This window comes from Tauraco erythrolophus, chromosome Z (genome assembly GCF_009769465.1).
Source record: "Tauraco erythrolophus isolate bTauEry1 chromosome Z, bTauEry1.pri, whole genome shotgun sequence".
Lineage (NCBI taxonomy): Eukaryota > Metazoa > Chordata > Aves > Musophagiformes > Musophagidae > Tauraco > Tauraco erythrolophus.
The window spans coordinates 54,894,605-54,916,687 of NC_141496.1; the positions used below are offsets into that span (position 1 = coordinate 54,894,605).

The following is a 22,083-nucleotide window of genomic DNA, read 5'->3' on the forward strand; positions in this document are numbered from 1 at the left end:
GCTTTCGAAGGGTTTGAAGCTTGAGGTTAGCACCTTTGTGTGAAGGGGGAGCGTTACCCTGTGCAACAGCATCCCACGCTAAACGCATCCAGTATTCCACCTTCTGTTTCTGCCTCCCATTACTATTAAGTAAATGCAGCTGCTTGTGCTGGGGAATAAGAAGTTTTATTTCATTTCCCCGATGACTAGAAGTCATCTGCCCTTCTGTGAAATTGTTTGGTTTGCCCTGCTAAATAACGAAGCCGGAGGCAGCTTCTCAGGAATAGCCACAGTACTGGCAGCTTTCGTCAGCGCTGAACTGTTTTTTTCCTTAATTTCACATATTAGTTCACAACAGGTGTTACGAAAGGTACTGTATTTGTGGAGCTATTGGGAGTTTGTTGACCAAGCAGGCACAGCAAGTGGTGTGAGCCGTGGTGCGGATTTCGGACTGGATAAATACATCCCTTCGGAAGTTAATTTTTCTCCCCGTTTTTCTGTGCTCCAAAGCAACACTGCTGCCCTGGCATAATAAAGTAGGTGCTCTCCAACTTCCTTTTTGAAAATTTCTGTGTTTTCCCAGGAGCTTGCGCTCTTTCACCTCGCAGCCCACCCCCGAGAGCCGGGTACCGCGACGGTGTCACGGCAGCTCTGCGGGCCGGCGGGCAGCCCTGTACCTATCCCGAGGAAAGGGCTCGTCCTGCCGCCCCGCCGCCACCGTTTCTTCGCGCACCTTCGCGGCGGCTTTTCCCCGCCCTGCTCGCCGCCTCCCGCCCCTCCCCGGCCCCGACAGTCGTCCCCCGCCTACGCGGGACCGTCGGCCGGGGCGGCGGGGGGGGGGGAGCTCGCATTGCCGCGCGCCCCGCCCCGCCGCGCGCGGCGTCACGTGCGCGGCGTCACGTGCCGCGAGCAGATGGCTGCGGCGGCGCGGCTCGCCGGGAGCCCGCGGCCCTGAGGGGGAGCCGGCGCCCCTGGCCCGGCCCGGCCCGGCCCGCCATGGAGGTGTACATCCCCTCCTTTCGCTACGAGGAGAGCGAGCTGGAGCGGGGCTACACGGTGAGGGGCGGCGGGGCGGGGGACCCCCGCGCCTCGGGGGAGCGATGTGGTGGCGGCGGCGAGTGGGGGCCGCGCCGGTGGCCAGGCCGCCATGCAGGTGCCGGCCTGAGGGGGCCGCGCGGCGGGCCCGGGCCGCCCTGCCCGGCCGTGCCCTGCCGTGCCCTGCCCTGCCCTGCCCTGACCCCGGCGGCGCGGGAGGGGTGGCCTCGGCCCCGCGGGCATCTCCTGCCCCGCGCGAGCTTCGTGCTGTGAAGCGGTGGCGGTGGCGACCGCGGCTGAAGCAGCGTGACCAGCGGGCGGGGAGAGGCGGCCCTGCCGAGAGAGGCACGTCTGCGTGCTGCGCCCGGCTCTGGGCTCCCCAGCGCAGTGGTTGGAGTGAGCCCAGTGGAGGACCAAACGTGGTGAAGGAACTGAGGCATCTCTTGCATAAGGAGAGGCTGAGGGAGCTGAGACTGTTCAGCCTGGAGAAGGCTCAGGGAGTCTCATCGGTGTGTACAAACAGTTGGAAGGGAGGGAATGCGGAAGAGGGAATGCCAGACTTTTCTCAGTGGTGCCTGGTTACAGGAAAGGTGCCAATGGGCACTTGTCAAAATACAGGGACCTAAGACTCAACCGTTTTGTTGCTATGAGGATGGTCAAGCACTGGTACGGGTTCCTCAGAGGATGGTGAAGTCTCCGTCCTTGGAGGTTCTCAAAATCTGACTGGATGTGGTCCTGGTCAGCCTGCTCTAGCTGACCCTGCTTGAGCAGAGGAGCTTGTCTAAACAATTTTCAGATGTCCTTTTCGACTTCAGTGGTTTTCTCATCCCATGGAGCTGTTGGGCTGTAACACTTAGCTACATCTTCCTGTGTGGACACAGGGCACGCTCTGGACCAAAGTCCAAGGTGTTTGGCTGAAGGTAGATATTCAAAGCTCTCTTATTTTATTAAATGTGTTTGTTCAGTACTACTGAGGTGTTAAGAAATACTTGGGAAAAAAAAAAAGTCCAATTCTGTAGAATTGCCAGGAGATTGATCCATATAGACATAGTTGCATGAAGGAAGTGCATTTTTCCCTTGCATCTCCCTGATGCTAATGCTGTGCATTCTTTGGTCTTCAGTACTAACAAGTATTTACAAGCCTTGTAAACCACTTCAGATGCGTTAATGTAGAAGTGTAACTGCACTAGTATTTCTGCCTCCTCATTGAGCTTAAATGCACACGGTCCCCTAAAACATGTCTATGTGATTTTGGGGAATGAAACAGCTTTTAAAACATTCCAGTTGAGAGTGATTACAGTAACGCAGACTGATCCCAACATGTCCCAGTTGGACAGATTAGTTGAAGTTACAGTGGTTTCTAAGATGTACCTGTCACACAAATAAGAGTTTTCATAGCAATATATATTTTTAGGTTTTGTTTTTAGTGTGTTTTTTATTTCTTTAATAGTAATTCTATCAGTGAATCCTACTATCGAAAGGATTTGGATTTTTAAGTTTTGTAAACGTTAAGCTCTGTAAGCTTCAAATAAATCAGAAATGAAACTGTGCCTTTCTAGAAATCTTTCAAGAAAATGATCTTGAAAGGGAAAATGGTTGATTATTACAGCACTGTTGCTCTCAACTCACTGGTGATGAATCAAACTCACACATCTGAAACTTGCTCTAGCTCAATAGAGTTTGATAGTTGTTCCTGCATAATTACTTTGCCTTTTCAGTCAGGTGAGGGGAGTTCTATACCACATCCCGTACAAAAATTGTCATTCTTTACGCTATCAGGTGCACCAGTTCAAGGATTTCCCTGACCATGAAACTGTATTAGAAATCATAGCTAAAGTTCCTCTGGGTCAGGTATGCTTGTGAGAGATGATATGGAAGTCAGTTCTGATAATAACACGGTGTATTTCCTTTATGTTTTAACGAGCTTATGGACTATGCATGAGCACGGCTTATTTTAATGTAATTGCCAATTTGTTACATTGCTAAATAGTTTGCATAAGTATTGTTCCAAGCATAGGAACTCGTGGCCAATGCAAATGAGTACATTATAAGGCCTTCCTCCAGCAAAACCAAGGTTAATGAGAGCTTAGCGTTGCTCTGCGCTAGCTAGGAGGATATTGTGTAGGCAGAGATATTTACCTAAGTAAAAACAGTAACACAAGAACTGTTTTGCAATGATCAGAAAGGTGATTTCACTTGGACGGTTGGAGCTTGCGCATGTTCCCATGTCCAGACCGCGTCAGCTGTCATTCTTTCGGACCTCATTAGGTGGGGCTTAACAGTCAAACTGTGGGTTTGGTAGATACTGCTATAAAATATGGGGATTGCAGGGTGTTGAAGACTTTGTGATTAAGTAGATGTTTCACCAGTTCTGTGCTACCTGAATCTAATGAATTAGAAAAGTTGAGATAAGCAGAGGAAGTGATACTGTGAAGTACTGAATCTCTTTGAAATGTAACCTTCAAATTAAAGGCGATGGGTGCAATCCTGGACTAGCGCAGTGTATCTGAGTGAAGTGTGATTTTGTCCAATGAAATTGTGTGGGTAATTCAATTTCAGTTATTTTGCGTCATCAAGCTTATAGATAGTACTAACATTTAAAGCAGCATGGTGATAAAGTTCACAGTGTACCTCCTCAATGGACATGACTGGCAAACTGGTAACAACAAATGAGCAGAAAGCTGAGGTGCTCAACAACTTTTTTGCCTCAGTCTTCACTGGCAGTCTCTTCCCACGCCTCTCGAGTGGATGGACTGCAAGACAGGGACTGGGGGAGCAAAGTCCCTCCACTGTAAGAGAAGATCGGGTTCAAGACCACCTGAGGAACCTGAACATACGTAAATCTATGGCACCCGACAAGCGGTATCCCAGAGTCCTGAAGGAACTGGCTGATGTAATTGCCAAGCCACTCTCCATGATATTTGAAGTCATGGCAGTCAGGTGAAGTCCCTGGTGACTGGAAAAAGGGAAATGTTACACCCGTTGTTACAAAGGGTAGAAAGAAGGACCCTGGGAATTAGTGACCTGTCAGCCTCACCTCTGTGCCTGGGAATATAATGGAACAGATCCTTCTAGAAGCTGTGGTAGGGCACATGGGGGACAGGGAGATCATTCGAGACAGCCAGCATGGCTTCACCAAGGGCAAGTCTTGGCTGACCAACCTAGTGGCCTTCTATGATGAAGTAACTACATCAGTAGGCAAGGGAAGAGCTCATGATGTCATCTATCTGTAATTCTGTAGCGCCTTTGAGACGGTTGCCCCCAACGTCCTTCTCTCTAAATTGGAGAGTTATGGATTTAGTGGGTGGACTGTTTGGTGGATGAGGAATTTGTTGGATGCTCACATCCAGAGGCTAGCGGTCAATGGCTCAATGTCCAGATGGAGATCATTGGTGAGTGGTGTCCCTCAGGGGGCTATATTGGGACCAGTACTGTTTGATACCTTCATCAGTGACATAGGCAGTGGGATCAAGTGCACCCTCAGCAAGTTTGCAGACAACACCAAGCTGAGTGGTGTGGTTGACATGCCTGAGGGACAGCATGTCATCCAAAGGGACCTGGACAAGCTTGGGAAGTGAGCCCATGTGAACCTCATGAGGTTCAACAAGACCCAAGTGCAAGGTCCTGCATCTGAGTCACGGTAACCCCTAGTATCAGTACAGGCTGGAGGATGAATGGATTGAGAGCAGCCCTGCAGAGAGAGACTTGGGGATACTGGTAGGTGGAAAGCTTAAGATGAGCCAGCAATGTGCACCTGTAGCCTAGAAAGCCAATCGTATCCTGGGCTGCTTACATCCAACACACCAAGAGAGGTGATTCTGTCCCTCGGCTGTGCTCTGGTGAGACCCCCAACTGCAGTACTGCGTTCAGCTCTGGGGTCCCCAGCACAGGAAACACATGGAGCTATTGGACCAGGTCTAGAGGAGGGCCACATGGAACACCTCTCCTATGAAGAAAGGCTGAGAAGAGTTGGGGTTGTTCAGCCTGGAGAAGAGAAAGCTCTGGTGAGACCTTTATAGTAGTCTTGCAGTACTTAAAGGGGGCTTATAAGAAAGATGGGGACAGACTTTTTAGCAGGGCCTATTGCGTTAGGACAAGGGATGACAGTTTTAAACTGAAAGAGGGTAGGTTCATACTAGGTAGAAGGAAGAATTTTTTTACAATGAGGGTGGTGAAACACTGGAAAAGGTTACCCGGAGAGGTTGTGGATGCCGATCCCTAGAAACATTTGAGGTCAGGATGGACAGGGCTCTGAGCAACCTGATCTAGTTGAAGATGTCCCTGCTTATTGCAGGGGCCGTGGACTGGAGGACCTTTAAAGGTTCCTTCAAACCCAAACTATTCCATGATTCTATGATTGCAGGAGTACTACTTTACACAGTTGATATTCTACTATTCCCTTTCCCACAAGTGCTAACTTGCTCAAAATTGAAGTGTTTTCTTGGAGTAGCTGAAACAAGGAACTATCAGAAAGGTGAATAATAGCAGAAAAGAATGACGAAGTTTGGGGCAGATGGAAGATTGCTCACATGCTAGCAGTAATGTACCAGGGGGTTACAGAGGATGTCTTCTGCACTGTGACTGTCAGGGTCCATTGCAGAGAAACAGGGCTGAACAAGTGTGTTCTGAGAAGCATGGTGGTGGTCATCCTAGTTTGTTTGCTAGAAACAGTGATAGTGGTGACCTCCTGCATGAAATGAGAGACTGGAAAGAGACTCCTTCCTCTCTGCATGGCTAGCAAAACACGATTTCCTGACATTTCTGGGTTTCTGGTTCCTTATCTTTAGCAGAACAGAATCCAGTTTCTCATGCATTCAGGCTGCCACTATGTATTCTTACTGCCTGAAAAGGAACAACACAAAGGAATGTTTGTCCTTTTCTTTAAGGAAGCTCATTACCAGCTTACTGATTTGTTTTCAGCTCGCTTTCCCTGAAACCTCGTTCAGATTTTTTGCTCCTCGGTGTGGCTAGGCAGCACTGGGAAAGTGGAATGCACAGAAGACCCATCAACCGCTAGCTAGCTGTAGAAGCAGAATGCAGTTCTGGGAAGAGGGTGGAAGTGACTTGCCGCAGAAACTTCTCCCTAGCTTCAAAGGGAAAGCTACAGAGAAATTAAGAGACAGAAAGGGTGGAGTCTTGACCAGTAAATGGTCAGTTTAGAGAAAGAAAAGATTAGAAAGAAAGTGAGGGAAAAGTCTATAATGCAACACTTGAGGTAGGGCTCTGTAAACAAAGTAAATGGGAAACTCACTTCTTTCAGTCTTTCTTTCAGGAGCTCAGCTTTACTAAACCACTCTTCCTCTAATATAAAACCTTGAAAACCTTTTCCTACCCCATTCCCCCCTCCTCCAGAAAAACAAAACAAAACAGAATAAACTTGCACTTGTTCCATTTCTGTTTGCGGTATGCATGAAATGGTGAAACACAGAATAAGGAAAATGTCTGTTTTCCTAGTGGACAATTAAATTTCATTGTCAGTTTAAATTGATGACACTAGCTTCCAAACTATTGAGCCTGTGCTAATAAATGCAACAGTTGTTCATAATTTGGCAGTGAATGACCTTTAAATGTAGACGCTAACTAAGGATGTCCCTAGGGAACAATTCAACTTCAAAATGACACCCATGTGTTCTTGTTATCATTTAAATATGCTCCCTTTGTCAATAACAGAATAATAAATACTAGTTAGATTTCTAAAGTTGATTCAGATGCTGGGAAACTTCCTGAATAAATTAGTGTACATTTGATTTATATTGACAAAAAAAATTTTACAGAGGTATATTGCAGGTCAAGGTGACATACATTTAAATGTGTTCTAGAGCAGAGGGCATACTTGACTGACAAATGTGCTTACTGCATTTTTAATTAACACTTCCAATATTACTCCCCAAATTGCTCCTGGAGTTGCAAATGTTGTCAAAGTAAGGTATGACAGGTAAGATCCTAAAATAGTGTGGGTTTTTTGAAAGCCTTTACCTCTGTAGGAGAAGCGATGTAATTACTAGGCTATACTTTTTTTTATGGAAGTATAAAATGACAAGGACTTAAAGTTTGGAATAGCTTATGTATTTCAGATTTCTTTACTGTTAAAGTAAACGTACGTAAAGTCAAAAAGGGAAGTTGTTAGATGTTCTTCCATTTGAAGCCTAAGAGTAAGCCACAATAGCAAGTAATAAATGTGAAAGATAAAAGGGGAATGTTTATAAGGACTGTAGTTGTAAAGCATCGAGGGAGTAATTATGTGAATGAGTTTATGTAAAGATGGTTTGAAGTTTTACTACTCCAACCCTTTCACTGAGTCTCTGGACTGCGTGAACTTGTTAGAAAGTCTGAACAGGCTCTGTGTGCCTGGGGGATGAAGTTTGCCAGTGTGAAGACTTCTTGCTTACCAATCTGGATTCTACAAGCTCACCAAGTGTTGTTACCTTGTGTGACAAGTGCTGTTGAAATCAGACAGACCAGTTACTCCAAGTTCAAGGAAGTTAAACAGAAATATTAGATATGTTAGATCAATTAGACTGTTTTATTGTCTTAGAGTTTTCATAGAGGATTTTTAGATGTCCTAGTATGTCCACAAGGGAGTCAGAGTAGGTCTGCATAGATACTTTTCTCTCTTACGTGGGAAGATGAGGAGGATAAAGATAATTTGACAGATGCCAAATTACATCTGTAATGTCAGAAAAAATGCTATGTGAGACCATTGTTTTTTTTTGCTTCCAATGGAGGAGCATGTATTAGTGGAAGAAATAGACCTGATAATTTAGGCCAAAGATTGCTGTTATTGAAAATACTTTTTTGTTGTTGTTGTTAACTGGTGCATTTGTCAGCAGTGATGATTAAATTTCTTTCCTCTAGTCAGTTTTCCTGTTGACATTCTTTAAATCAGTGATATGAAACTGACCACTTGGTATGCAACGGGAACTTGAAGAGTATGAAGTAAGACACAGAGAATGTTGCAGTGCACATTAAGGCAGAAACTGGAAAAGATAAAACCAAAGTAAAAAACTGACTGAATGTATACATAACCATCAGTTAAAAGCTGTTTCCTTTTTTGTGTGTTTAATCTGCCTCGGGGTGTAGGCAGATTAGACAGAGACATATAGCTTCAATCATCTCTAATTGTTGTGCAATTGCTCAAAATTCCCCTGATTCACAGTCATGAAATGCTGGTGGAAAGGGCCATGTACGATTTCTCTGAGCGAGAAATCACTTTTGATGTATTCCTGAGGGGAGGGTTCTGCAGTAGGATAAAGAAGCAGCAGCGTGATTACCTGTATCAATTTACCATCTGAAAGACCAAAAATTGACACCGTCAGTAAACTGTAACTGCAAAACATCCATTACCCAATTTTCCCCCAAGATCTACTGATTTATGGTTTTAATGAGGAAGTTACATTTTCAGAAAAATAGGGGGTAGCAGAGCATTCAAACATGTATCACAATAAATATCTATTTGAATTCCATTCAGTCTTTGAGAGGCGGTAGTGGCAAAACTTTGTTAACAATACAATGCTACTGATGGAATTATTTCATCCAAGCGATTCATGCATTATTGCTCCTGCTGGTGTTTTCTGTCGGTATAGCATCAAGTCACGGTACTTTTAAAATCTTGTCAACAAAGATAGTGTTAAGTGTATGTACATTCTTTACTTCCCAGGAGTGAGAACTCACGGGCTTTAAAAAGCAATGTGAGGGAAGACATTATAGGTCTCTCTGTATTTTTGTTACTGTAATGCACATTTTAATTGGTCTTCAAACTTTTTAATGCCTAATGTAATTCATTCCAGGTTTAACTGATAATTAGTCATCATTGTCATGGCATTTATGAAGTTATCTTGGAATTTCAGTATATGATACCGTTTTTATATTAGGTGACTAGTGAGTCCTGAATAAGCTGAAGATACATTTTTCACCTACAGCAATGACTAGGTTATTAAATTAATTAAGTTAGTGTTGCAGGAGCATTTTTAGAAGCCTATATTTTTAATAATAGGTACTTATTTTCAGAATAACTAGAAACTTTAAATGACAGTTCTTCAAGCCATTACAATTCAAAATTATCCGTTAGAAAATACCAGCAGATATCCACCCATTTACAGATTTTAATTTTTACAGTCTTTGTGAAGAACATTGTCTGTGCTGCTAATTTACACAAATGCTTTCTTCTTGGCCTTAGCCGTCTCTCCTCTTTTTAAGTTCTTTTGTGAATCGTTTGGAGGGAGGAATTTAAAGGATTACTTGTGGGGAGGCTGAATATATGTAAATCTTAGTGGTTCTCATAATGATTATCTTTGAATTCACAAGAAATAGGAAATAAATCGATGGTACTTTGTACTGTAGCTGAGTGACCTAATTGTGTTTCTTACTCAATAGGCCACTGAGGACAAAGTTTAGTCAGTCTCGAGCCAGCACTGCTGAGGTGGAGAAAGGTCTTCCTGGTACCTTGACAGTGAGGAGAACATAGAGAAAACAGACTTGCGTGGCAGAGCGCTTGGTGGTAGAATTTCAGTGTTACATTTGAGTGCAGTGGAAGTACTTGGAAGCGTGCCAGTGGAGGCTTTCCAGCTACTGCATTTTGAGTGCTCTTATTGTAAGCGACCGTTATTTCTCCTGTTTACAAGAATTATATGAGGGCTTGTATCAGCTTTTCATTTTCAGTTTTCAATAAGCCTTTCCTCTCATTCCTCCTCTGCTGGTGCAGTGAGAGCTCCACCTCCTGTTCGAAACAACCTTCAGCTCTAAAAGCGTATAAATAGGCAATCTGAGAAGATGCTTTTGGCTGTTGTAACTGCCACCAGTGTAGCTGGAGTATGTAATTTATAAGAAATGACAGCCAAACTTCCACTGCATCTTCCGTTTAGTGTATTTATTTATTTGTATGTCACAGTGTTTGTGGGTCTCAGTTAAGACCAGGGCCTCTAGGTGACAGTTCTTGAATTGTGTACATAGAGTTTCAAAAATCACTCTGGAAAAGGGTTGCCTACAGTTGGTAATAGTTCTTTGTGCCATGAGATGCTTGAAGTAATGCCTTTCCAAACTGGTATTATTATTGTTTGACTATGTAATTCTTTAATATAGTGAAAATGGTATGAAACTTCTGTGAAAGTCTTTTCTCCTGCTCGTCTACCTTGAAAACTGTGATATAAGAATTACCAATCTTCATTATTTTATTTTTTATATTCCTTGTCTCCTCCTGTAATGGATTCACTTTTTAAAAATGAATTCCCTACTTATACCAGGGCAGAAGGTATTCATGTGCTGCAGCATCTCCAAATTGGAAAATAATGAAATCTAAAGCTTTCCTATCATCTTTTACAAAAGGAAAAACAAAGAATCTTGATTATGTGGTGAAACAATCAATTGTTCAGCAGCAGGTTCGTATTGATTATGGCAAACTGCTTTTATGAAAAGTGTCCATATGTACTTCAGCTAAGTGCCTTTACTTCTGGTCTTGCAGAGTTCTCTTTCTTTGCATATAGATTCCCTTCCGTACTCTTTACTTACTAATCAAACCCTTTCCAGGAATAGGACTCCCTGGTCATCTATCCTCCTTGCAGTCAAGCTGTGATGGTAATTACAATCTAACTTTAATAATTTAATAATTTTAATAGTAAATTTATGGTCTAACAGATTTATAGTGATGTCATGAAATGTTATAAAAATACGTAATTTACTTGAAAGGTGCGAGGAAATGGATATTCAGGAAAAAAATGTGAAACAAATTTGGAGTTGAATGCTATGCCATTATAGAATCAGAAAATGTATTAGCCTGTTGCTTTTCTGATTTCTGCCAAATTCTAAGAAAAATTATGTCCCACAATGACATATACCACACGAAACTCTGAAACACTCCATTCTTAAAAGCAAATTGGAGAACATTTAAAGGTAGGTTTTAATTAAAGATCCATTCTTCATCTAAAAGCCATAGAGCTAGCTTCCATGTTTACATTGTAGTGGAGGAAGCATAAAAAAATCAGTAAATACTGAAAACATCTATTTTTAGTATTGAATAGAAAATGTCAGAGGCTTTTCCTTTTGCTGAGCGCTCAGAGTGTGGATATGGATGTGCGATTGGTAGGAGCACAATCTTTGCACTATTTCCTCTGCATGTTTTAAAATTTGACACAGAGATTACAAAGCTCAAGTAGATTCTGAACTACAGCTGAGTATGCTTTTTTAAATTTTCCTTTCTATATTTCTCCTCTATATCAAAATCTGTTCCTTTGGTAGTTTTGGTTTTACCTTCCCTTGACAGAAATGTTACAATGTCAGGCTTCCAGGTTTTGCTATAAATTCTTAGAGCCAGTTGGGAGATGGAAATATATTTTTAGATGTGTTTTACAACAACTTGGTAAGAATTTGTTGGGAGTGTTATTGAAGGTAGTAATTGTCTCCTCTCTCATAAGAGAATCGTTATGTTGGCCTGTATTAGAGACCAAGTAGGAGGATATACTCTTAAGTTCAGCACTTTGAGCTAAGTCCTTTAACATTTGCTCTTTACCTTTTGCTGCCTACCTGCTACTATGTAATTGTCTGAAAAATAACCATAAAGAGAATACATTAATGGGAATCAGAAACAGTTTTAAGGTCCTTGGTAGAATATTTTTTTCTCTACATGCATTTAGTCTTCATATTTGAATTTTTCCTTTACTACTAGATAGTTTGAATCTAATAGCATCTTCAGAAAACCTCTACAAACATAGTTTTAAGGCTGAAAAAAAATAGTACCATCTGGTTTGTGATACAGAACTCTAAATTAAAAGCCTGATTTTTGACTAGACCATGGGAGAAGGAAGGGAATTTCTTCTGAAAGGCGAATGTTCTGTCGACTAAGAAAAGATAACTAGAAGTTAGTTCCTTAAACATGAAAGCCACTGCTTTTTCTTTTGCCTTTTTTTTTTTTTTAAGTGCAAATGTTATGAATGTCATTGTTTTTTTTTTAAATTCAGTGGCCAGGATAATACCACTAATGCAAAACTTGCCTAAGTGTTTAAATAATACATTTTGTGAACTGATACAGAAAATGCAGTTGCTTGAGTTCTGAAGTGTATTTGGTGTCTGGGAAAGAACTGGCAACATGCTGCAGATTCAAAACTATTTTTTGTTACTCGCCAACTAAATTGTCAAAAATTGCTGATTGGAAGGGGGTAAAAACCTTTTTAAAGTAATCACAGATATAACTATTATCTGTTAAGGGCTAAGAACTTAATGCCCCATTTTTCAAATGAGTTTTTACAATAACGAGATAGCTGTATCACACTTCTAAGTGAAAAGCTCATGAACTTGCCTGCATGGTTGTTTCCAAGCTCTACTCTTCTAACAAGCTCCCAAAGTTGTTGTTGCTTATAAGAGTGGAAAATGGACCTGATAAAAATGTTTAGTCTGCAGGGCTGTGTTTTATTTATCATATCACAAAAGAACAATGTTTTGTTGCATCATGGTCAAAATAGAAGCGACCTTGCTTGTTCATGAGTGCTCAAAGCCTAGAGATAAGAGGCAAAATAATAGAGTACAATAGAAAGAGTGTAGTGTAATTATTTGTGGCTTGTCAAGTGAAGCCCTCTCAGGCCCCGAGTGATTCAAATCTGGGAACTCTGCACAATTCTGTACGCTAACCGTAGCCAGCATCAGAGAAATCTCACCCAGCTTCTCCGACAGTACTGAAATTGCATCAGTTTGTCATGCACTGAGCATGCCAGCCTCACACAATATCATTTGCTTGCAAATGGGCCTGGCCCCAACGCCCTGAGACACATTCTTTGGTATCTGACTCTTGGCCTGTGATTTGTCATGTCTCTAGTGCTATCGGCGTAAAGTAATTTTAATAGATTCTGATGGTTTGCTTGTGGAAGGTAAAGAATGCACTACAGATTGTGTCAGGTAGCTTTCTGTGGCATGTAGCATGGTAAAGGCCCTCATGATGGAGACAGCCAAACAAAGAGTATGGAGAAATGAGAACCCTATTTTGAGTGGTATTTAATGCTCTCCTTCTCAACACCCTGCTGTGGACATCCTTGCTAACTCAGCAGATTCAAGAACTTGGCAGCTCGACAAAACAGCATTGTTTGTGCTTAAGAGTTTTTTGCAGGTAGAAGGTAGAGCCAAAAATCAGTGTCTTTGTTTCTCTCTATTGAAAAGTGCATAAGACATGCTAAAATGTTAATTACTTTCCAGGGACTAAACTGTAAATATTTTTTTTTCTTGGTGCTAAACTCGGTATTAATCGTTTGGAGTTTTAGTACTCTCTAAATATAATCACTGGATTTTTTACCAAGTATGTTCTTTAATGCTGTAAAAAAAAAAAAAAAAGCTTGTACAACTTACACTGAAATGTATCTTGTATAAAATTACATAAATATGGTCTAGAATATAGATTACTGAAGAATTTTGTCATAGATTTTAATTGCAGTAGTTATTTGACAATTACTGAGTTACTAATCCTTTGCTTGGAATAGTGTTCTTGCTTTATGAAGTTAAGTGTGTGGCATTTTTTTACTCTTCCTTTGACACCACTGAGATGAGATTATTTTGCCATTGACAACTTTGATCTTTGCATCATTTTTTTCAGCTGACTTCCTTAATTGATTACTACTTTGGTGTTGGAGCCTGCAGCATAGCTCTCTAGAATTCTGCTGACACCAATCGATTAATGTGGAGGTGTTAATGTTAGTGATTTAATCTAAGAAACATTCAAAACCATGTCAGTAATCTGTTCTTAAAAACTGCCAGATCATTGAATCTTGTTATTTTGAACATGTTACTTTGGGTTAACAAGGGTTTCTCTGGAGAGCCAAAAAAAAATATATTTTAGTGAATCCTGTGGGAAGAGCAGATTTTCATTCAATTGTTGTACATTAGTATAGCATACATGCACATGCCTTAATATTTAACAGGCTGTTTTAAAATATGTTCTTATTAATATTTATGGTATCTCTGAGGAATTTATGAAAATGCTTGAGCACAAACTATTTCTTTTTAGTTTTACCTAGGGAATTTCTGACAGCAGTATAACTCTGAGCACCCCGCTAGCAAGTCTGTGCAAGTCTGCTGCTTTCTTTCTTGCTATAGCTTCCACATTTGCTTCGCAGTTTTGCACAGCTAAGCAAAATTTTAAAATGAGCCTGCATTTTTTCCTTTTCTGTTCTAAATATATTCGTAAAAATACTGTTGTGTTATACGTTTTCTCAGAGAAATTCTGGGTTAGGATCAGAACTTGCTCTTCAATATTGTACATAAAAAGAAAGAAGGAAAGTTTCTTTTTAAGCTTGATGTAGACCAACTTTTGAAAGTATGTTTTGCTTTTATTTCTTAGTTTTTTTGTAGGATGATTTCTTAAAACATGGAGGCTTTTGTGATGTGCTAGCTTATGTGTATGTTATTTGTGCATCAGTAGAACAGCTCTGCCTTATTTCCTAGTTAAAAAACGTGGTTGGTTGAAGTTAGTTCAATCCAATGAACATGCTGTTAACAAAAGTTCCATTTGTACTGAAGGCAGTCTAAATCAGTTGCCACTAAGCAAACATCAAAACCAACAAGGTACTATGGTCAGTGTAATCTTGGGTTCAAATAGAACGTAGATGTGCCTGCACACGTGTGTGTGTTTGTACATATGTACATACACAGAAGCGCATGCATATGTCTACAATGGAAGGATTTATTGGATATTATTGCAGAGTGGTCTGTTTGAGGTCCTGTATGAGTTGATGTTTTAATGACCTGGGTGATAGAATAAGAGTGTCCTTATTTAAATTTGCCATCAACATCAAGGTGCAAGTGACTGTGAATATACTGGAGAACAAGAGTAGAATTAAAAATAATTTTGGTGAACTGAAAAGATTGTTTAAGAAGGGAAGAAGGGGTGCTAATTCAATAGGACCTGGTGCCAAGTGCTGTATTTATCAAAAATAATCAGTAGCACGGAGTAAGATTCAACAGATTAGGTAGTAGATATTTCTGAAAGGATCTGGGGCTTATCGTGCATTGCAGGATGGCCGTGTCACTGATGTCATGCTGTTGCAGAAAAAGCAAATGCATGTTGAGGTTTCAAAAGATGAATGTAAAACAGAGGTCAATGATGAGGAATGTATATTAAGCACAAAGTACCATGTCCAATTTAGGTACTGCATTCTAAGAGAAACACATGAGTGTATGGGAAGGAGTGTCCACAAGAGAAAGCCTTGTAGGAGGAAATACAACGTGTAACACTGCTTTCTGGATCTCTGATCAATGTGAAGAATGAAATGAAAGAAAGAAAATACTGAGCAGGAACTTCATAACAATCCTCAGTAACATCAAAGGCTGTTGAAAAAAACAAAGGAGGTGATCAGCCTGTGGATTGGAGGTACTGGGGTCCTATGCTGTGCAAGTTCCTGCCTTATCCACCAGAAGTAAGAAAGACTAATTGCGAAACGGTGCTGAATAGTAAAGATACTGCAGCACCAGAACACCCTTCAGGAGTAGGGTATGGAAACTCTGGCTGTGCAAGGCTTAGGTGTTTCTGTCAGGAGTAAGAGGTATAGTTAGTCCTGCCTGGAGGCAGCAGGGTGAGCCAGATAACTCCCAGAAATACAGAGCCAGAATAGAACTCAGTACTGGGAGATAATATGCAGAAAACCCAAGTAAGCAAATTTTGTGGACATTCTGAAGCCTAGCTGGCCATCTCTCAGCAAAGTCTTCCTCAAGCTTCTTTTGGTGAGCCTCCCTTGAGACTCAGCAACTGTCCTTTGCATTATTTCAAAATTTTACCTGTGTCTATCCCCTAAACTCTTACCACTTACAAATTCTGTGGCTTTCTAAAACTCTTGAGGGTTCACCCAAAGTATCTCTGCTCTCTTCTCCTGAGAATACTAGGAGCATCTAATAGTGGAACAGTTGCTGAAACAAACCATCTCTTTGTCCATCTCTTTGTCCATCTCTTTGTCCATCTCTTTGTCCATCTCTTTGTCCATCTCTTTGTCCATCTCTTTGTCCATCTCTTTGTCCATCTCTTTGTCCATCTCTTTGTCCATCTCTTTGTCCATCTCTTTGTCCATCTCTTTGTCCATCTCTTTGTCCATCTCTTTGTCCATCTCTTTGTCCATCTCTTTGTCCATCTCTTTGTCCATCTCTTTGTCCATCTCTTTGTCCATCTCTTTGTCCATCTCTTTGTCCATCTCTTTGTCCATCTCTTTGTCCATCTCTTTGTCCATCTCTTTGTCCCCCTCTCCCCCTCTCTCTCTCCATGCAGGAGAAGAAACACCATTTGTTAATTTGCTCAAGAGAGCCTTTGCAAGGTCTTCCTGGTAGGTAATAATCATTCTTTTCTGCTCCCAACTTCAAATTTTGAGCTGACAGCAGTTCTTGGAGCAGACTTGTCATATCAGATGTTTTTTTCTTTTTTTAAACACTGGTAGTATTATTCAGTAAAACATTTGTCTTAAGTGTGTATCTTGTTTAGTACCTCAGAATTATATCTGTTTCCATAACCGAAAAGGTACATAGCAATGAAGGAAGAAGCAGAACTTTAGGGACAACATCTCCCTCTATAAGCTAGTGAAGAAATTGCAAAAATTCAGTGCTACTCTTAGCGCAGTACACCTCTTCCTATGTGTAATATCTGCCATAAAATAAAGGCTTCCTAAATGTTTAAATTGCTAGATGGGTAACTTACCAAGAGATGGCTAGATTGGTAGCTTAGCTGTGAAGCAGAAAGCAGCACAGGGACAGGAGTCCTGATCAGAGCTTTGGTTCTCCAGCACCAGTCCAACCGTCTTTCCTCATCTGGCTGTTACAAAAGGAGACAGGCACATTTTTATAGGAGGGCAAAACCATGTAGGAGTCCTTCTCAGAGTTAACACCTGAAGAGCACAGACATGTTCCACCTCAATCCTGTCTCATCTGCAGAGGCATGAGGGTAGACTGTGCAAGTTTGGAAAGCTAGAAGGCTATTCAGATTTACTAATGACAGAGATAACAGAACAAAGACTGAGCGGTTTGTGCCACTTACTCCCAAATATTTTCAGGAGCTTATCAAAGAATTGCATTTTTTAAGAGTAATTCAAGGAGATTTGTAGGGCAATCATTACTGCCAAGTTACAAACCTTTATCTGCAGAACTTACTGTAGTTATCATCTAATCTTGCATTTGGATAGTGACTAGTCAAGCACATATTTTTAACTTTGTGAGATGAGCTGCTGCTTGTCAGTGTGTGCTTCAGTGCTCAAAGATCTCTTTTTCCTGATGTTTCTTACATGTCCACTGCTAATGCAGACCTTGTCTCTGCCCTGATGCAGGAAGCATTGTGTGATGGGTCGGGCCAATCCTAGGCACAAGTACAAACTGGGCACAGAGTGGGTTGAGAGTAGCCCTGAAGAGAAGGATTTGGGGGTGTTTATAGATGAGAAGCTCAACATGAGCCAGCAGTGTGCTCATGTGGCCCAGAAGGCCAACCGCATCCTGGGATGTATCAAGAGAAGCGTGGTCAGCAGGTAAAGAGAGGTGATTCTCCCCCTCTACTGTGCTCTTGTGAGACTCCACCTCGAATACTGTGTCCTCTTCTGGTGTCCCCACCATAAGAGAGACATAGATTTGTTGGAGCGTGTTCAGAGGAGGGCCACAAAGATGATCCAGGGGCTGGAGCACCTCTGCTACGAGGACAGGTTGCAGGAGCTGGGATTGTTCAGCCTTGAAAAAGAAGACTTCAGGGGGACTTAATAGCTGCCTTCCAATACCTGAAGGGAACTTACAGGAAGGCTGGGGAGGGACTTTTTACAAGAGTGTCCACTGATAGGACAAGGGGAAATGGGTTTAAGTTGAAGGAGAACAGATTTAGATTGGATCTTAGGAAGAAATTCTTCAGTACGAGGGTGGTAAGACTTTGGAATAAATTGCCCAGAGAAGTTGCGGATGCCCCCTCCCTGGAGGTGTTCAAGGCCAGGTTGGACGGAGCCTTGAGTAGCCTGGTCTAGTTGAGAGGCATCCCTGCCCATGACAGGGAGGTTGGATTAGATGATCTCTGAGGTCCCTTCCAGCCTATGCCATTCTATGATTCTATAACTCTTAATAAAGTTCTTGTATGCTTGCTCCCATGTGCTTTCTGTTGGGCACTGATGAGCTCCATTGTGTCGCAAACCAAGTACTTTGCCAGAAGTCACAGACAGAGCAAGGCAACACAATAGTGCTCTGTCACCTGGTACTCTATAGTCCTCTCTTGCTCCTCTTAGCCAGAGTTCTTGATGTATGTAATTCATTTATTGCTCCTGTTTATATGTGGCTTTTTGCCTGTAACACCAAGTAAATGATAAAGAATCTTCTGCAGCTCCTGCAAGAGTAATATCTTAAAACCGAAGTCTTGGTGCAAAATATTGGGTGTACAGCAGTATGGTGATGTGCCTCTGTCTTGAACTCTAAAGATAAAGCCCTCGTATTTCACTGCTGCCCTTGGCGTTAGGAGGATGTTTGATGTTAACTGATTTAAAAATCCTTAATATGCAAGAATCATGGTCACTAACAGCAAATGTGATTACAGTGAAAAATTTTTATTCCTCATGGCTCAGGCAAACAATTTCTATTTTTCTTAAGGTAGCAGGGTGAGATTATGGTGGGCAGTGTGATAAGTAGGCAACACAAGTCAACAGTTACTGAGTCCCCAGTTACAAACCCATTTCTACCTCCTGCATTACAAGAGTTCTTAATTTCTGATTTGTAGATAGTAAAACATGATTCCATTTTCAATTGTGAACAGACTTGCAGAAGAGCCTTCCCCAGGGAAGGCAAGTTAGTAGCCAGCTAAGCTATCTGATGGCTGATGTAGGTTGGCTGTCAGCCTTTTGGAGGGCTCAGTGCTGGATCACCCAAGCACTGGAGAGAGAAAGTGTAACTTCGAATACTGACTAACGCAGCCTCATGGGTGATTTTAACCAGAGAGTTCAGTGCATGCACAGGCTGCCCGGCCACTAGCAGGGGCTTGAAGAGACAAGGTACCGTGAGAGCATACTCTGAAGAGGAGCTGAGTGTGGAAGTCCCTAAGTCAGCCAAATATGGTCTTACACCCACTCAGTCACAGCATGGCTTTGCACTGCTAACAGAGGTCAGGCCTTTGAAACTAATACAAATAAAAATCTGTAGTTTGATCAGAGCAGCCGACTGATGTAGTAGTATGTCTGGAACTGAAGCTGGCTTGGTATAGTTTTGCTATTGTGTTACTTTCTACTAAAACAGGGCGGGAGTCGGGGTTTCTAATAGACTAGGGTCCTTCTGTTATGTAGACAGCTTGGAAACATAAAAAGTGCGCTTTCATAGAATGGCTGGGTTGGAAGGGACCTTTAAAAATCATGTAATCCAACCCCCTGCCATGGAAAGGGTCATCTTTCACTAGATCAGGTTGCTGATTAGGTCCATTGTGACTTTTAGCACTTCAAGTGATGAGATATCCACAACTTCTTTGGGAAACCTGTTTCAGTGTTTCACCACTCTCATTGTAAAATATTTTTTCCTTGTATCTAGTCTGTACCTATCCTCTTTTAGTTTAAAACCGTCACCCCTTGTCCTAACACAACAGGCCCTGCTAAAAAGTCTGTCCCCATCTTTTTTATAAGCCCCTTTTAAGTACTGGAAAGCTGCTATAAGGTCTTCCTGGAACCTTCTCTTCTCCAGGCTGAACAATCCCAACTCTTCTCAGCCTTTCCTTATAGTAGAGGTGCTTCTGCTCTCTGATCATCTCCGTGGCCCTTCTCGGGACCACGGTCCATGTGTTTCCTGTGCTGGGAACCCCAAAGCTGAATGGAGTACTGCAGGTGGGGTCTCACTGGAGTGAAGTAGAAGACCAGATTCGCCTCCCTTGATGTGCTAGACATGCTTTTTTTGATGCAGCCCAGGATATAATTGGCTTTCTAGGCTGGGAGTGCACAGTGCTGGCTCATGTCCAGCTTTCCATCCACCAGCATCCCCAAGTCCTTCTCTGCAGGGCTGCTCTCAATCCATTCATTCCACAGCCTGTACTGATACCAGGGGTGCACCCAACCCAGCTGCAGGACCTTGCACTTGGGCCTTGTTGAACCTCATGAGGTTCACATGGGCACACTCCTCAAGCCTGTCAAGGTCTGTCTGGATGGCATCCCTTCCCTCTAGTGAATCATCTGCACCACTCAGCGTGGTGTTTGGTTCAGTTCTGTGTTCAGATGGCACTTAACAAGCCTGGGATCAAACATGAGCAAGACCAACTGCAACAATGCTAGAATGCTTGCTCACAGAATAGTGCCAAGATCTTGAGAGGTAAGTTTTTAATTATCTCTTGAGGCATAAAGCCCAAAGTTGTACATGGACAGTATTATTTCATGAATTCCCTGACCTTAGAGTGCTTGACTTTTAACCTCAGTGTTCTTTTGTTGTATTTTTTTGGGTGGGTGGGATAGTAATGCCTAAATTTTACTTTTACAATGGGTGTTGTAGTACTCTGTATTTCAGCGAAAACAATAGCGCAGTTCACTGTATAGTTTTGGAAAGAAAAGAAGAAAGCTGAGTTACAGGCTTCTTAAATGTTTTATAGCTTGTCACTGTTTTGTTTTTCTTTTATTCTCCTTTGTGTAACATTGTAAATATTTAAATATGGCTCCCAAAAATAAAAGCTCTATAAAATGTTGAGCTCCTGTTGAAGACTTAAGGGATTTAGTGTGCTTAGTTAGAACTGGTTGAATGCATTTTAAAAATAACTTTTGGCTGTAATTGTTCACATCAACAACTTTGACAAGTGGTCAGAAGTGAGAGGCAGGGTGCAGGCCAGTCTGCTGGTGACCACTGAGAAGCTCTGAGGTCCGGGTTCTGCCTCAGAGTTCCAACAGCTCCTGAGCAGCTGAGGTGGGGGATGTGTTTTGTAAACTCCCACTGTGAGCATATATTGAGCAACACTGGACTGACTTGGTTTATACGCAGTTGAAACTTGCAGTCACTACAGAATATTACTTTTAATTTGCAGTGATTTTGAAGCGGAGAGAGAAGGTTGGATTTCTATTTCTATTGCTTAAGCTTTATAAGCAAAGATTTCCTTCAGGAGTGGGAATTAGCACTGCTTTCTGTTGCAAGATTGGTGGAATTAATCTTGGCCAAAACAAAGTCAGAGGCAAATGTTTGTTCTGTTTGGTCAATCTCTTGCACATGTTATGTTGTGATCATATGTGTATTATTAAAAAGCCCAATGGTCAAATAAATGCACTTAGAATTCACACTTAGCATAAGCTTTGCTGTTTTCTAGTTGTTGTGGGTTGTAGTTGGGTTCTAATTTCACACATAAGTGTGTGTATGTGTGTCCAATATCTGTTTTTATAAAAAATAAGAAAACATTCAGCACTTTAAATAAACAGCCATGCTCTTCTTTTATTAATAAATGAGTATACTCATATTAGTGTTAAGATCTTGAACTGATTCTCCTACAACATTAATTGTTTGAATTTAAAAAGTAGTGTATTAGGTGATAAAGTGTGTGTATTACAGCGCACATTGTTAGTTACCTGGCTTATTAGTTAGTTGTGGAGTAAAGCAGACAATATTTAGAAAAATAATTAGATACTTCTGTGGCTTTGCTTTCTATGTGTAAAATAAAAGAGTAGCAAGAACAGTCTGATTTATTGGGGCTGATCGTCATAACTGCGGTTCATGTTTAATGGGGAAAGTGCAGGAAGTATACAGTTTTCTCATTTAAAACATCTAGTAAATAAAGTTTGTTTCTCCTGAGTGTTTTCTAAGAAAATTTTTGGAAAAAATTGAAACTCTTCATAATAATGTGGCTCTCATCTATAGATACTGGTGTTCAGTAAGCGTTCTTTACAAAACATTCACTTGGTTATTTTGTTATTTATAATAACAAGAAGAATGAATGTTTAAAAGTCCACAGAAAGCACTGGAGTGTTTTTACCTCTACTGAGTTATTATTATTAGTCATTCTGTAAGTTGAATAAGGTATGCGTGCTCCTTATCCGAAGATTCTCCACGTAGGTTAGCTCAGGTTCGCTCCTTGGACTGACGTTTTTGTCGGCTTGTGTCTTTGCTGGGTTGCCTCACAGGCCAGTAGGGGTCACTCTGTGCATTGACTTTAGG

At 41.6% G+C, this 22,083-nt stretch overlaps 1 protein-coding gene across 2 annotated transcripts in view; it reads left to right on the forward strand.

Moving 5' to 3' along the window:
* The first annotated feature begins 975 nt into the window (after positions 1 to 975).
* The window catches only part of SNX24 (sorting nexin 24), a 93,787-nt gene continuing 72,679 nt past the window's right edge, over positions 976 to 22,083 (forward strand). For both annotated transcript variants that reach the window (XM_086629801.1, XM_086629800.1), the window contains exon 1: positions 976 to 1,035. In XM_086629801.1, the coding sequence (XP_086485927.1) occupies positions 976 to 1,035 (60 nt within the window). The remainder of the gene's footprint in view (positions 1,036 to 22,083) is intronic.